This window comes from Sander lucioperca, chromosome 6, assembly GCF_008315115.2.
Source record: "Sander lucioperca isolate FBNREF2018 chromosome 6, SLUC_FBN_1.2, whole genome shotgun sequence".
Lineage (NCBI taxonomy): Eukaryota > Metazoa > Chordata > Actinopteri > Perciformes > Percidae > Sander > Sander lucioperca.
The window spans coordinates 13,697,197-13,710,870 of NC_050178.1; the positions used below are offsets into that span (position 1 = coordinate 13,697,197).

General features: G+C 38.9%; 1 protein-coding gene across 2 annotated transcripts in view; it reads right to left on the reverse strand.

The window, feature by feature from the left end:
• The window catches only part of igsf21a (immunoglobin superfamily, member 21a), a 220,206-nt gene extending 211,707 nt beyond the window's left edge, over window positions 1-8,499 (reverse strand). For both annotated transcript variants that reach the window (XM_031302022.2, XM_031302021.2), the window contains exon 1: window positions 8,047-8,499. In XM_031302022.2, the coding sequence (XP_031157882.1) occupies window positions 8,047-8,185 (139 nt within the window). In that variant the 5' untranslated portion in view covers window positions 8,186-8,499. The remainder of the gene's footprint in view (window positions 1-8,046) is intronic.
• Between the last annotated feature and the right edge of the window lie 5,175 nt (window positions 8,500-13,674).

Genomic DNA, 13,674 nt, shown 5'->3' on the forward strand with positions numbered 1-13,674 from the left:
ACTTCGACAAAAGCTGTCATTTCTGGGTCACCAACCTGTTTCAAGTTTCATTATGGCTCTTTCATCACATTAAATTGGGATTTCAAGTTACAAAAGATCCACACTAAAAGTTGAGTATAACAAAAATTAGACTTTAATTGAAGATGATCATTGAAGGAGACAATTGGTAGTCACACATAGGTTATCTGAAGTGACTGCTGTATACGGGAAAGGTCTCAGATATTTCTTCTTTTGTGAAGCTGTTAGATGCAGCCTAGCCACCTTTGTGTGGTATTGATGCTCTAATTTCGGTCAAAGTACTCTAGTGTAAGAGGTCAACCAGAGACTCAAAGCAGTTGTGTGTTGCATGCCATTGGGTCCATGTGAGCTGCACTGGTATTTTTTATTTTTTTTTTATTAAGTTACCACCTGAAAGAAATGAATGTTATATTTTTCTACAAATTCCAAAACCCCTCATTGTTTGAACTCGCTGTCACATCCCAGGTTTCAGTGGAATACATAATAGAGTTTTAGGACAAATGTGATCCTATCAGCTGCAGAGGATAGTGTGATATTAAACTGTACACTGCATCAATATTAAGCCTAGGTTGGTCTAGGAGAACAAAAATAGTCTAGAAATGAGTCGTAAGCAATAAATCAATAAATAGATCAAACGGCTGCATTGTACTTTTAGTGATCTCCAGTGTTAATAGACCCCTGGCCATAATAGCACATACTGTAAGCTGAAAAAATACATCTCTACATTTATATAAACCATCACAATGACTGACTGACCAATCAAACAATAGCAGAGCAAAACAATGAAGACTGCTTCTAATCTGAGTATAATCATTTTATATAACTGCTGAAAGCTGCAGTGCTCATGCAAAGCCTGGTGATTGTTAGATAGTGACTTATCCACAACCCATTTCCCAGCCAATATCTCTTCTCACTTCCTGTGAGGCAAGACCAGCCGTCAGTAGCAGACAGTCACAGTACACCGGAAACCATCACATCTAACAGAGATCCAGTGCCTGGTACATCTGTCAACACCGCTATGATCCACAATCTACAAGCCAACCTACATACAGTACTGTGGAATGAGGCAAGATATTATCATAGATGCTTCATATCAGCAGTGGAACAGAAGGGCTTAGAATAAACTTGCGCTGAAAGAATACATACTGTTTTTAACCCTTAGCAGAGTCAAACATAAAGGCTACAGTGCAGTGATGAGTACTCAAGTCCTGAACTCGAGTCGCTATTCTCTGGACTTGTGACTCAACTTAGACTAGTGCACTGATGACTTGGACTCGATAATTTATGACATCGGACTCGAACATTCATGAAATAGGACTCGGAAGTTTGAGGACGTTTCTGACTACTTTTATGTGTAATAGGCAGTGATGGAGTACTCGAGTCCTGACTCGAGTCACTATTCTCTGGACTTGTGACTCAACTTAGACTCACGCGGATGACTTGGACTCGAGAATTTATAAAATCGGACTCAAGCATTCATGAAATAAGACTCAGAATTGGATGAAGTTTCTGACTACTTTTATGTTTATTAGGCAGTAATGGAGTACTCGAGTCCTGGACTCAGACTCGAGTCGCTATTCTCTGGACTCGTGACTCGACTCAGACTCAAACTCAGGTAATGGCGACTCGAAATCGGATTCTACTCGGGCTATTCTTTGGTGACTCAGACTTGGACTGGAACACTGGGGACTGGAAACTTGACTAGGACTCAATAGTTGGTGACTTGACTACAACACTGCTACAGTCAGTCTATTGCAGGCATGTCATGTCATGTTTAGTTGCCACTCTATGATTTTACAGCCAACCACCTGTGGCTGTAATACCATGTGTCTATATTGACTCCTTTTTGTGCATTTTAACTGCAATAACTCAAACAACCACAACAGTGTGTTGTACGGAGCTGTTTAAGTCTGTTTCCAATAATGCTCAGTATCCCTTTGAACTTTGACACAGCTGAACGTAGATTATTTTGCTCCGTATCCCTGTAATAGTCCTACCAGATTCTACTGGCAGCAAATCACAAGAGCCTGCCTGTCCCATTTTCTGATCTACATAAAATCAGAGCGCCTTGTACTTTACTGCATTGCTCTTTGAACCTACATGCAGCTGTTCAAACCTGAACCTAAAGTAGTTCTCACTCGTCATTTGGATTTAGCCTAGGACATGCAACGACTGCACAAAAACATGTTTTCTTTTATTCAATTGGGAAAACATTAAAACACAATATAAAAATATGAGCATCTGAGGGAAGATGCATAATTGATTGCAGTGGACAGCAAATTGTCACTTGCTGTGAGAGTATAAAAAAGAGGCATATTATTCATAAGGCTTTTGAGAAAAGCATTATCCCCAGTGAGAATAATGCAGAAGGACATACAGTTTCTAGTATTACGGTGTAAGACACTCAGTCCACAGATTGCTCTAAAAAGCGAAAGGGAAATGAGATACAGCATTAGAGATACTTTGATTTCTATTAGGTCAGACTGATCTGAGAAAATGGTCTCGGGCAGAAGATGAATATGAGTGGAAAAGCCAAGCCAACTGCTCTTGCCAGAGAAAAAGTGTCAAAAAGATAAAATTTGCTATAATTTCAATTCAATCCTGAACACTCTTATCTGTAGTTCTTAATCTCTTAGAGAAATCTCTAAAGCCTTGTGAAGCAAGTCTGTTATTCCCTAAATGGTGATGTAATACAGACAGTAATACCACCTTGTGCCAACTTATTAGAAATTATTTTTTTTCTTTTTTTGGAGGGTGTTGGAGGTGAAGTCTGTAAGGACAAAAAACAAAAAACAAAAAACAAAAAAAACACATCAAGCTACCCTACACAACACCTTACAGTAATGTAAAAGCATGCACCTCTTATATCCACCAAAATCAAAAATGGGACTGCAGAGAAAAGCAGCGCATCGCTTCTAGCTGAACCTCAGAAGAATAACAATATTTCTTCCCAATTAAATTCTAGGGTGTTGGGGATAATAATTTCCCACCAACAAGAAGTCATAAATCAAAACAGTGAACTATAAAATTATCTCTTGGACAGCAGCAAGTGATCTCAGTGCAGCAATTGTGATTAGTTAAGTCTTGATGGACCTATTGATCGTCTGTATTTGCGGGGCAAAAAAAAGCAAATGAGCACATTTCCCAACAGTTAGAACTATTGCCTTAAACTAGGAAAACACCAACCAGGTCAAACCAAACCTGTAATGTGTCACATGAGATGTCACAGAGATAACAGCAGTAGTTTTGTTTGCAGTGGCTCAGCCTTTCCCTTATTCAAAAATCCCTGCAGTGGTTCAAATTAAATTATACTACTTTAAAACACTGAGCTACGATTGGTATAACAACATAAACATAACAGAACACATGTACAAATTCAGCAAAGTAGTATTCAACACAGTATACATATTCTACTGGTAAGGCTACAACCGACAGATGGTTAGCCTAGCTTGACATAAAGATTGGAAACAGCTTATCTGGCTCAAAAAAAGTCAAAAAATTACAAGTTAGCGTTTTATGGGGAATGGGTATTTCTTGGCTAGAAGCCATAGTCTAATTTCCTAAAGTCTTGTTGTCACCGTGAGGTTTACCAGCAAAAACTTCAGGAAGTCGCTGCTCGTGGCCTACAAATGGTCTGGCACAGAACCCCATTTAACTTTTTACACTCAGGTTTTTGTAAGAAATATTCAAGATATAACATGTTTATTAGTGAGCTTAAGAGGTGTTGATAGGCAGATTTTGAGGCAGAGTTTATTACCTTCAGACAGAGCCCAGCTGGCTGTTTCCCCCTGCATCCAGTCTTTAAGCTAAACTAAGCTAAGTGTCTGCTGGCTGTAGCCAACAGACATGAGAGTGGTATTGATCTGTTTATTTAACTATCTGCAAGGAAGTGAATAAGCATATTTTCCCAAAAAATGTCACTGACAATTTCTTTAACCAACAGGAATGGTTATTGGGATTCTTTGCAATGTTAGATGTTTCCTAAGTTCAGCATCTGAAGTAGTCCTCTTCGATCCAGGAGCCGATACTTTTTTCTTGGATTGAATTGAATTTCTATATGAATGTTTGGCCTACAGAGTAAGCACTCTGGTGAGATCAATTCTTATAGTGGTGTGTCTGTACTGATGTAGCAAAAATCAATCAGATGTAACAGGTGCACTGGAGGCTAAAGACACAGACCATGTTGACATGCACATGAAAATATGCCAATGCCTTTGAGAAAATACGGGGACAATTCCTTACCGTCCAGTTAGGGTATCAACATGTGTATATATAATATACTAAAGATTTGTTTGTATTTTACATTGCATCTCTGAGGAAAGACTAGATTGTGCTGTGTACACATCAGGCTTGTGCACAATTCAGAATTTAATTGAGAATGACTCCTAAATTTGAATTGATGTCAAAAACAGGATCTAGAATTACATTTCAATTTTGAATTAAAGGAAGCAGAATTGCAATTCAATAAAAATTCTAAGAAATTCATATACATCATTTAAGTGTAATGAAGCTTTACAATATATGTCAGATATGATTGCATTGCATATTCTATAAATGATATTAGTTTGAACTACTTGTACAGATTACATTAACAGGAAATGTTTTCCCCCAGCAATGAATGTTAAAAGCTCTAGTCACATTACAAATAATGAAGTTTGATTTATTGTAATTGTATAATGTAAAATTATTTTGTGGAACATGATGGAACATGACTCCATTTCTCAAAATGCTTTACTTTAACCAAGTATTTAAAATGGTTGCCAAACAATTTGAGGTGGACGTTTATTTGAAAGCTTCTTTTCTACACAATTTGATGGTAAACACTGGACTTTTTAAGTTTCAGAAGTCCCTTACAACTTCAGATTACAAACATTTTTAGATTTGACACCTGTAATAACAGTGACATGGAAAATAATAGCAGGCCTAAAAGGTCATCTGTACTAGTTTATTTTGAAAAACCAATTCCAACAAGAATACCTGGAAACCACAGACCCATATGCAAGCACTGCAGTGCTCCAGTCTGTGGCTCCATCAAGGCTACTTCAAATTTCAAAAGACATCTACAAGTAAGTTAACAGACAGACAGTCTTATTTTGAAAACCATCTCTTGATGGTATTATGCTACTGATATTTGATATCAGTGTTGGGGTCACTACTCAAGAATGTGTAATACACATTATTCACTTAAAAAAAACAAAAAAACATAATGCATTACCTTACTTGTTATTCTCTATGAATAGTAACTCAATACTCTACTCATTACATTACTGTAGCGCAACACAGCAAGAGCCTGGCATATAGCTCATAAAGGGCTTAAACACACCTTCAACTCACAACACAACAGTAACCGTAACATGAATGTGTTACATTACTCAGTTACAGCCAAATGTGATTATATTATGGCATTACTTCGTAAGGAGTTACCCCCAACACTGACTAGTTACGTGTAATGAAATTATGTTATTAAATTACAAAATTAATATAATTGTATTTAGTTGTATTACTGAGGTAAAATGTGTAATTCAATTAGTTACTAATCAAATTAAAAGGAAATTGCTTTGCATTGATAAAGTAATCCAAATAAAGTAATCCAAACCATATTTATAATGGGTAATTTATAACAGTAAGCAATTACATTTCAAAAGTAACCTTCCTAACACTGAATGTATGTGAGATTCAACACATTCTTTCTGTTGTGTGACTGTGTGGAATTTCTTTGAATTGCCATGAATTTAATTCCACTTCCTGTCATTCAAATTCAACTTCCTGTGGGGCGGAGTCAATTCAATTCAAATTCATGAATTGAATGGAGGCCAATTCTGAAATTCTGAATTTTGCACAAGCCTGGTACATATACAGAATGTCTATAAATCTGCATGCATAAATTGTGAGAAAATATAACTCCTGGAAAAGCCTACAGACAGCCACGGAATATGTAGCCTGCTCTTGAAACAGTGACTCTGTGACATACCTCACAGCCAAACATAAATCCTGAACTACTGAATTTCACTAGCTGAGGCTAGCTTGAAGGCACAGCTGCATGTGTGCTGTGACCAAGTTTCTCAAGGAAAAACGCATCTGGCGGATAGCGATGGCACATGGGCTTCAAGTTAACTGAATGAGATACTGTAAGCATCATGTCTCAAAATATTTTTGCTGACATGAAAGAAACGGCTGGGGCAAAATAAAAATGTATGACATTTCAAGATAGAGACGACAGTGGAGTCACTGACCACAGACCCTCTTTTCGGGGAACAAAATCTATCTTAAGACACTAGTGCACACATTGAAAAAGAGAGACGTTGATTTTGATCAAACACACACACACACACACACACACACACACACACAGTATACTGGTAAGAATTTAAAATGATATCCAGACAACAGCAGATAGTCAATATAGAGAATGCCACTTGGGGGGGGGGGGCAGACTGAGGTGTATCCACAGGATAAATTTATTTTGTTAAAACAGCAGTGACAACGAAAGCCAACCACAACAACCACGCAGTCTGACCGAAAGTCACTACAACTCAACTCCTGCCAGTTGGTCGGCTCAATTCTACCTTTCACTGTTTGCTTGCATGGCAATCTACATGAACCAAAGTAATCAAAGCTATTCTGAGCATTTCAAATGAGCATGACTGCATTACTGAGGTAGTCCTAAATAATTTGTCCTGTGTGTAGTTCAGCATCATCTGAGCAGGGCCGACCCGGAGGCATTTTATCACTTAACATTATGTTAAGCCTAACTGGCATAACGATTTCCTATATGGGTCAGCGAAGGTCAGAAACACTTCAAAACAACAGAAAATCCTTAGCTAATAGCACATGTTAACAGGTTAGTCCGAAAGGCATGCTGCTCTGATGTTGTAGCCGGGAGTGAACTCTCCTCTGAAGTCCTTCAAACACCACAATGTTACCACCAGTGCGGTAAGTGAGTGTGCGCCTCTAACTCCAGCAGAATGAAACGCAGCCTTACATGCTCTTTCTATATTCCTCAGTAAAGGAATCAAGTGCTTGCAGTGCAGTCTTGTAATGCAAGCTCTTGATGTATGACGCCATGTAGAAAAGAAGGTGCCTCTGCAAAATAACACATTTCATCATATATGAGGACAAGGGAACATATTTAAATTACTGCGACCAGGTCCTTGTCTGTTGCAAACATTTGGATAATACTGGCTTCCCTTAAATTGCAGTAGACCATCCTCAGTCCCATCACCACTGCCTCACAAAATAGAAAAGAAAACACAATCCTGTAGCCTAGAAGACAAGCCTAACACATGTTTAAGGATGCGCTTATGTTCTTTCCAAATCCAAATTCGCTTTAATGAGAAATGTTATCATCACATTTAAACGCGAGGACAGAGAGAAAACAAGCGACACTGATGCCACCGCTGTGCGGATCACACTGTAGCCTACGGACAGCCGAAATCTGCATTGCAAAAAGACACACTTTAACGTCTTTCAAGGCAACAACTTTAACATCTGCTGAGCCCATGTGGGCGCTATCTGATGTGCAAAAGCCACGACGACCAGGACGCCGAGGAGTGCGCTTCGGTGCGCGCGCTCGTGTGTGTGTGTGTGTGTGTGTGTGTGTGTGTGTGTGTGTGTGTGTGTTGTTCAGAAGAAGGTGTTGTCATGCATGCTGGTCGCGATAGTCAATGCAGAGGAGTTAAGACTTAATACATAACTAGGCCTCCTGCTAATGTTCTTGCATCTCTTGAAGCACACCGACACCGCGCACTGTGCAGCCTGAACTGGATCCGACCATAATTCACTGATTTCTCTCTTACACGACTTAGTTGGAGCGGAGGGGGAAAGTCGGCATGAGGCAAGCGTGGCACCGATCGCCTCCACCCAGGTGTCCTGTTAATGGCCAGTGAGTATTTCACTGTCACACACGACACACTCAACTCATTGGCAGTTAGGCTATTGTTAGACCCCACGCATGGATCGCAGGGCTGCGCGAGAGCTTCCCCCCTGTGTGACTGTGTTAAATGATATGACAGACAGGGTCAGACTTACCGACGGCTAAATCCAGTAGATCTGCGCACAGCAGCAAGCACAACGAGAAGACGGTCATCTTTCCCTTATTTTGCAATAAATCCCAAACTCCATTTGCGTTTACATGCTCTCCGGGTCTCGGCTGTGTAATCCCCACCATTCCAGAGGTATGCGATTGAAAGGTGCCCCCAAACTATTCATGATGCAGCTCAAGTCTGAGTGGAGAAATCGGAGAAGTTGACAGTGAATACGGCATTCGGACCGGTGAAATCGAGCATCAGATAATAATTTTAATATTAATATTAATATTAATAATAATAATAATAATAATAATAATAAAGACTGGCTGCGATTAGGCTACAAAATAAGCGGAGTGTTCTTTTTTCCCTCCCAGTTTAAACAATAGGGAGCTGCGCTGAGCCGCGAAGCAGAGATAGGCTCTGGGAAAAAAACGGAGAGGTTTGGATGAAAATGTCTCTCTCTCTCTCTTTCTCTTTCTCTCTCTCTCTCTCTCTCTCTCTCTCTCCCCCTCTCTCTCTCTCTCCTCCCGCCCTTCAGGCAGGCGCACAGTGATTCCTGATCACTCGCTCTTTTATTTCACACAATTTTCCTTAATCCTGCCCTGGATTCAGACCACTCTAATTCTGTCCATTAAGCCGATTCATTTCCCCCCCCCCCCCCCTGTAACAAACGGGTTTTAAAGATCCGTATGCGCCGCTAGGCTATAGTATAGACTATATTACAACTACGAGAATACAAATACATAAGTAAAGCAGATGGCAAACCATGTCCAGTTCATCAAGCAATCAATTTGTCAGAAACTATTGAATGGATGTTTTGAATGATGTTTTTAATTTTCTTACCTCATTTTGTGCAGCCAGCTAAAAGAGATACACTCTCTATTCTGCAAATGAAAGGGTCTGCCTTTTTTCTGCTTTACACTCCATTACATGTTGCATTAAATCCAGATTCATTCACTTGTTATTGTCCACAACATCCAAACTACTTTAAAGAGCAGATACACATTAAATACATTTTGTTGGAACAACATTAAACCCCATAAAGACTTATTTGAACTTTATGAGTAGCAGTGTAATGGACCTGATCGGACAGGTTAAGGTCACTCTTCTGGTTTAAATTGGCTGCAATCATTTGTCTCATTATAGCATGGTCTGTCATGCAGGCACGCAAATGTGGATTCAAGTGTCAGGGAAGATTTCACCTTAGAGGAAGTGACCATTTCTACTTGGTAGGTTATGTTCTTACAGTACAGTATACAGTAAATGGCTCTAGCCCTGCTTTTTTGATACTCACATTAGAAAGCCTTTTACTAAATGCCACTTGCATTAAAATTATCCCCCACATGTATTCTTCAGTATAACAATGTAACATTTACTAAAGATTCCAATTAGCATATCCCTGCTGTCACAAAGACTGAAGCAGTTTTACCTTAGTCAATATTAAAAATTTAGTTTGTCATTTTCTTACCTGCATACATAAGTAAATGCTGTTCCTCCCAGCCCACAGCAGTGTAACAAGAAAGGACACAAATATATAGGTTGGTAAATTCTCTTAAAAACTTTTCTTTTCACATTTAATTAATAGAGACTTAAATAATAGGGAGTTTAATTTTCTATTTTGGGGTCATTATGGTCATCTCCTAAATCATTCAGTGTTCAAGAGTGACAGGCTCACAAGTATTGTCAGAACTCCCCTAACGTTAACAGGTGCCTCAGGCTCCGTTATTCTAATCAGCATCACCAGCAATGTTAGGCTCGGTTTGCTGCTCTCTTTTGCTCTGAAATCATGTTTGCAGCACTATCAGCCTTTTGTGAAATGGTTCTCGGGGTTCTGTTTCAAAGTCTGGGCAATGAGTTATTAAGGAAGACAGCCACCACGACAAATCCATTGCCCAAAAAATAGGAATTCAGTTGAATAAGTCCATTGGTTTCCTATTTTCAGCAAAGCCAACTCAATATATCAAGGCCATAAACTTGTATTGATCCGAGCAGCAGTGACCCAGTAAAACCTTTGCCCATACAGAAACAACAGGAAAGCTATTGGGTAGCAGGTAGCGTTTCGGTGGCCCATACACTCTGCACATTATTAGGCGTTGCCATGCTGTGCAAAAGCACCAAACGCAATAAAAGACAAACCGCGTGAAAAGGAAAGCCTGTCACAAATGTATACATTCAAACAACATGTAAATGCAGTGCCAGAGACTCTCCCGCACTCCCTCCCCTCACTGCTGACAGAGTAGGGAGGATGCTCGCCTGGTTAAGGTCAGCAGTGCTAATGCACTATCACGCATCTCTAGAGGGCAGTGTCAACAACAATTTATTGGGGTAACATAGCTGAACATTTTTTGCTGTCCATATGGCATCTAACCCACTAACAAAGAGGGGTCTTCAGTCTTGTGAGAGTCCACATACTGCTTTCATGCGCTTACTTTTCTCTTTGTAGCATAAGCACAAATCAATAAGCCTTAAACTGTCTTTATATCTTGATATTTAGGATGTGTGGAATTCAGACGAAGAGGAAATCTGACACGAAGACAGAAGGGACTTCAACTTGATGAGGATTACTCTGTCTCCTCTCATTCTTCTTGTCTTTCCAGTCATCATTAAGTACCTTGTTCCTTTGGATTACTTTGTGTTGATGCCCATTTCACTATTTTGTGAGTATATCTACACAGTGTTGCTGGCTGCCACTGGACTGTCAGAGACACATTTTGGTGAGGTCATGTTACTCATGGCTACTGGGTGGACACAGTTCTTTACTAACCGTGTATTAGCACACACAGTTTGCTTTGCAGCACTATGACTAATTGCATGTTTTTATGTAAATAGAGTTCAAATGAAGTTTAGCAAGACCACTCGAGCAAAATCACTTGAGCAAAAACACTCAACCACCAAATGCAGAGGTGAGCACACAACTGTTGGCTGTGTTTAACTTGATAACATGGAATACAAATGTTAACAAATAGATTAAGGAATGGGTTATGCCATGACTGCATGGTCTTATGTTTGTTCCCGCATGGAGCATTATCAGACATGAATATACACCTGTTACATTTGGACCTAAACCGAGGGCATACTAGAAATTAAATCAAAACTGCTTTGCTTTTATGTGCATCTTTTGGGCCATGTATTTCAGTTTACTTTTGTGTTTTCAGGTTTACTGTAATCATGTCATCTCTATGGGAAACATAAAATCCTGCATTTGTGAAATATGGTAGGATTTGCAGCTGTGCTGTCACATCCTAGAAATGTCATCAGGTTTTGAGCACGTTCCTCAATGTGAAATATGTTTTGGGTTTGTCAGAGCGATGTCTGTGAGTACACTAAAACATTTTACCAGGTATGATCTATTTTTGATTGATGGGTCAATATAAAGTGAAAACAGATGCTAAGTGACCACAGCTGAAATAATTCTTAAAGCAGCCATATTATGCTCATTTTCAGGTTCATAATTGTATTTTAAGGTTGTACCAGAATAGGTTTACATGGTTTAATTTTCAAAAAACATCATATTTTTGTTGTACTGCACCGCTCTCTCTCTCACTGCTGCAGCTCCTCTTTTCAGCTGTTCTCTGTTTTAGCTACAGAGTGAGACCTCTTTTCTTCTTCTTCTTCTGTACTATCTTTGATTGCACTGCACATGCCCAGTAGCTCAGATGTAGATCATGTCAGCTAGCTAGCTCCATAGACAGTAAAAGAAAGGCTGTTTCTACAACTTCGGTCAGTTACAAGGCAGGATTAGCTGGGAGACTTCTAAATGAGGGCGCACATGTAAGTAGTTCTTTTGTAGATTATGGTGAACTTGTGTGTGTTGTAGCAGTGCTTTGCTACTGAGAACGAGGTAGCATGCTAGCGTTAGCATTAGCGTTAGCATGCTAACGCTACGAGCTAATGGTTGCGGTTAGCCTGCTCGTTTCGGCTTGTGACGTCACAAGCCGTGCCGATTTTGAACAGCTCACCCAGAGACTGAAGGCAGGACACATTCAGAAACTGTATCTCACTCTAAACACCATGGATGGATTTTTTTCAAAGTTTGTATGTGTGTGGAAGCACCAGAGACACAACATAACACCCCAAATCCCAGAAAAAGTGATTTTTTCATAATATGGGCACTTTAAAATTGCCTTTTTCCCTAACCAACTATCCAAGTCTTACAGTAGACTATTATGTCTAACCAATAATAAAACAAATAACTAGCAAATTTATACAGCACACACACACACACACACACACACACACACACACCTTTTGATTAAATTTATCTAGTATTTGGTAATGTTAGCCAACGTCTGGCATTAACAACACACTTTTATTGTGAATAACATACAGTATACTGTAGAAAATGGTCGTATAAACCGTGAGTTTCCATAGTAACATTAATTTACTGTGGTAACCTAAAATTTAACAGAGGAGAACAGACAATAATGGTGCCTTAACAACGCCATTTGAAGGATGAAATAACTGTTGTCAAAGTAGTGATAAACTTGGCAGTATTATCCACAAAAAATGCTTTAATTCGACAAAAGGTGGATATGCAACATTAATTAAAGTCACGTTTGCCTACTTTTTTCTGTTTAATAGACAACCATATAACTTATTAATCGAAAAAGTGCTTTTGCTGAAACAAATCTTTTGTAAGTTAGGCTACGTTTGCCAAAACAGAAAAAAATGACTTCAGAACAGATAACTGATGTATCAAATGAGTATTTGAATAATTTGGGACAGTGTTCCACATGTGCCATGGTCTAAGAAATGTAAGGTACTCTTTTTGTTCCCTCCCCTAAGGTATAGTATTTTAGGGATGTAACAATACAACCAAACTCACGATTCGATTAACGATTTTAAGTTCAAGATACGATTTTCTCACCATTTTCTTAACATAATGAGCTGCAGACAAATGGCTAAAAATAATCCTGTATTTATATAAAATGTGCAAAACAGATGCATCCTCTTATCAAAAGTGCAACTGAAATTGCATTTTATCTCAAATAAAAGAAAAAAAATTTGATTTCTAAAACAAATCCTACATCAAAATAACTAAATAAATAGAACGAAATCTTTTTCAAATAAATAAACTAATAACACTGATGTTTGAAATCAAACAAGTGAAATCAAAAGTAGATTACACCTTAGGCCATTAAAAAAAATGCATCAAGATTCATTTTTAATCTCAACAGTTTGTAATCTTTACACGTGCATATCGATTTTTAACCGCTTCCCAATGCATCATTATACACTGCTAGTATACAGTATTTTATTATTTCTGGATCCTTCTCCCAGTCAGTGTTCAAGCACAGTGACAGATTTTTTGTGAATATTTTGACCTACCCTGGGATGCACCTGGCAGAAAATGCATAATACACACAAAAAAACAGCAGAATGTACTGCCAGGTTATCTAAAACCAAATCAAAAATAGCAAATCCTGTGAGTTCAGTTAAGATTGTATCCTTCATTGTCAGCGCGTCAACGATTGTGAGCTCCCCCAGACAGATCCTGCATCCTTGGCAGTCTCAGGATCAGTACCTTGGACATTGGCAGTGACACACACACTGGTGTAGAAAGTTCAAAATGATCCAGCTGTACAGCTAAACAGCAGTATGCTATATATAGTTTTGAACTAAGTTTGCA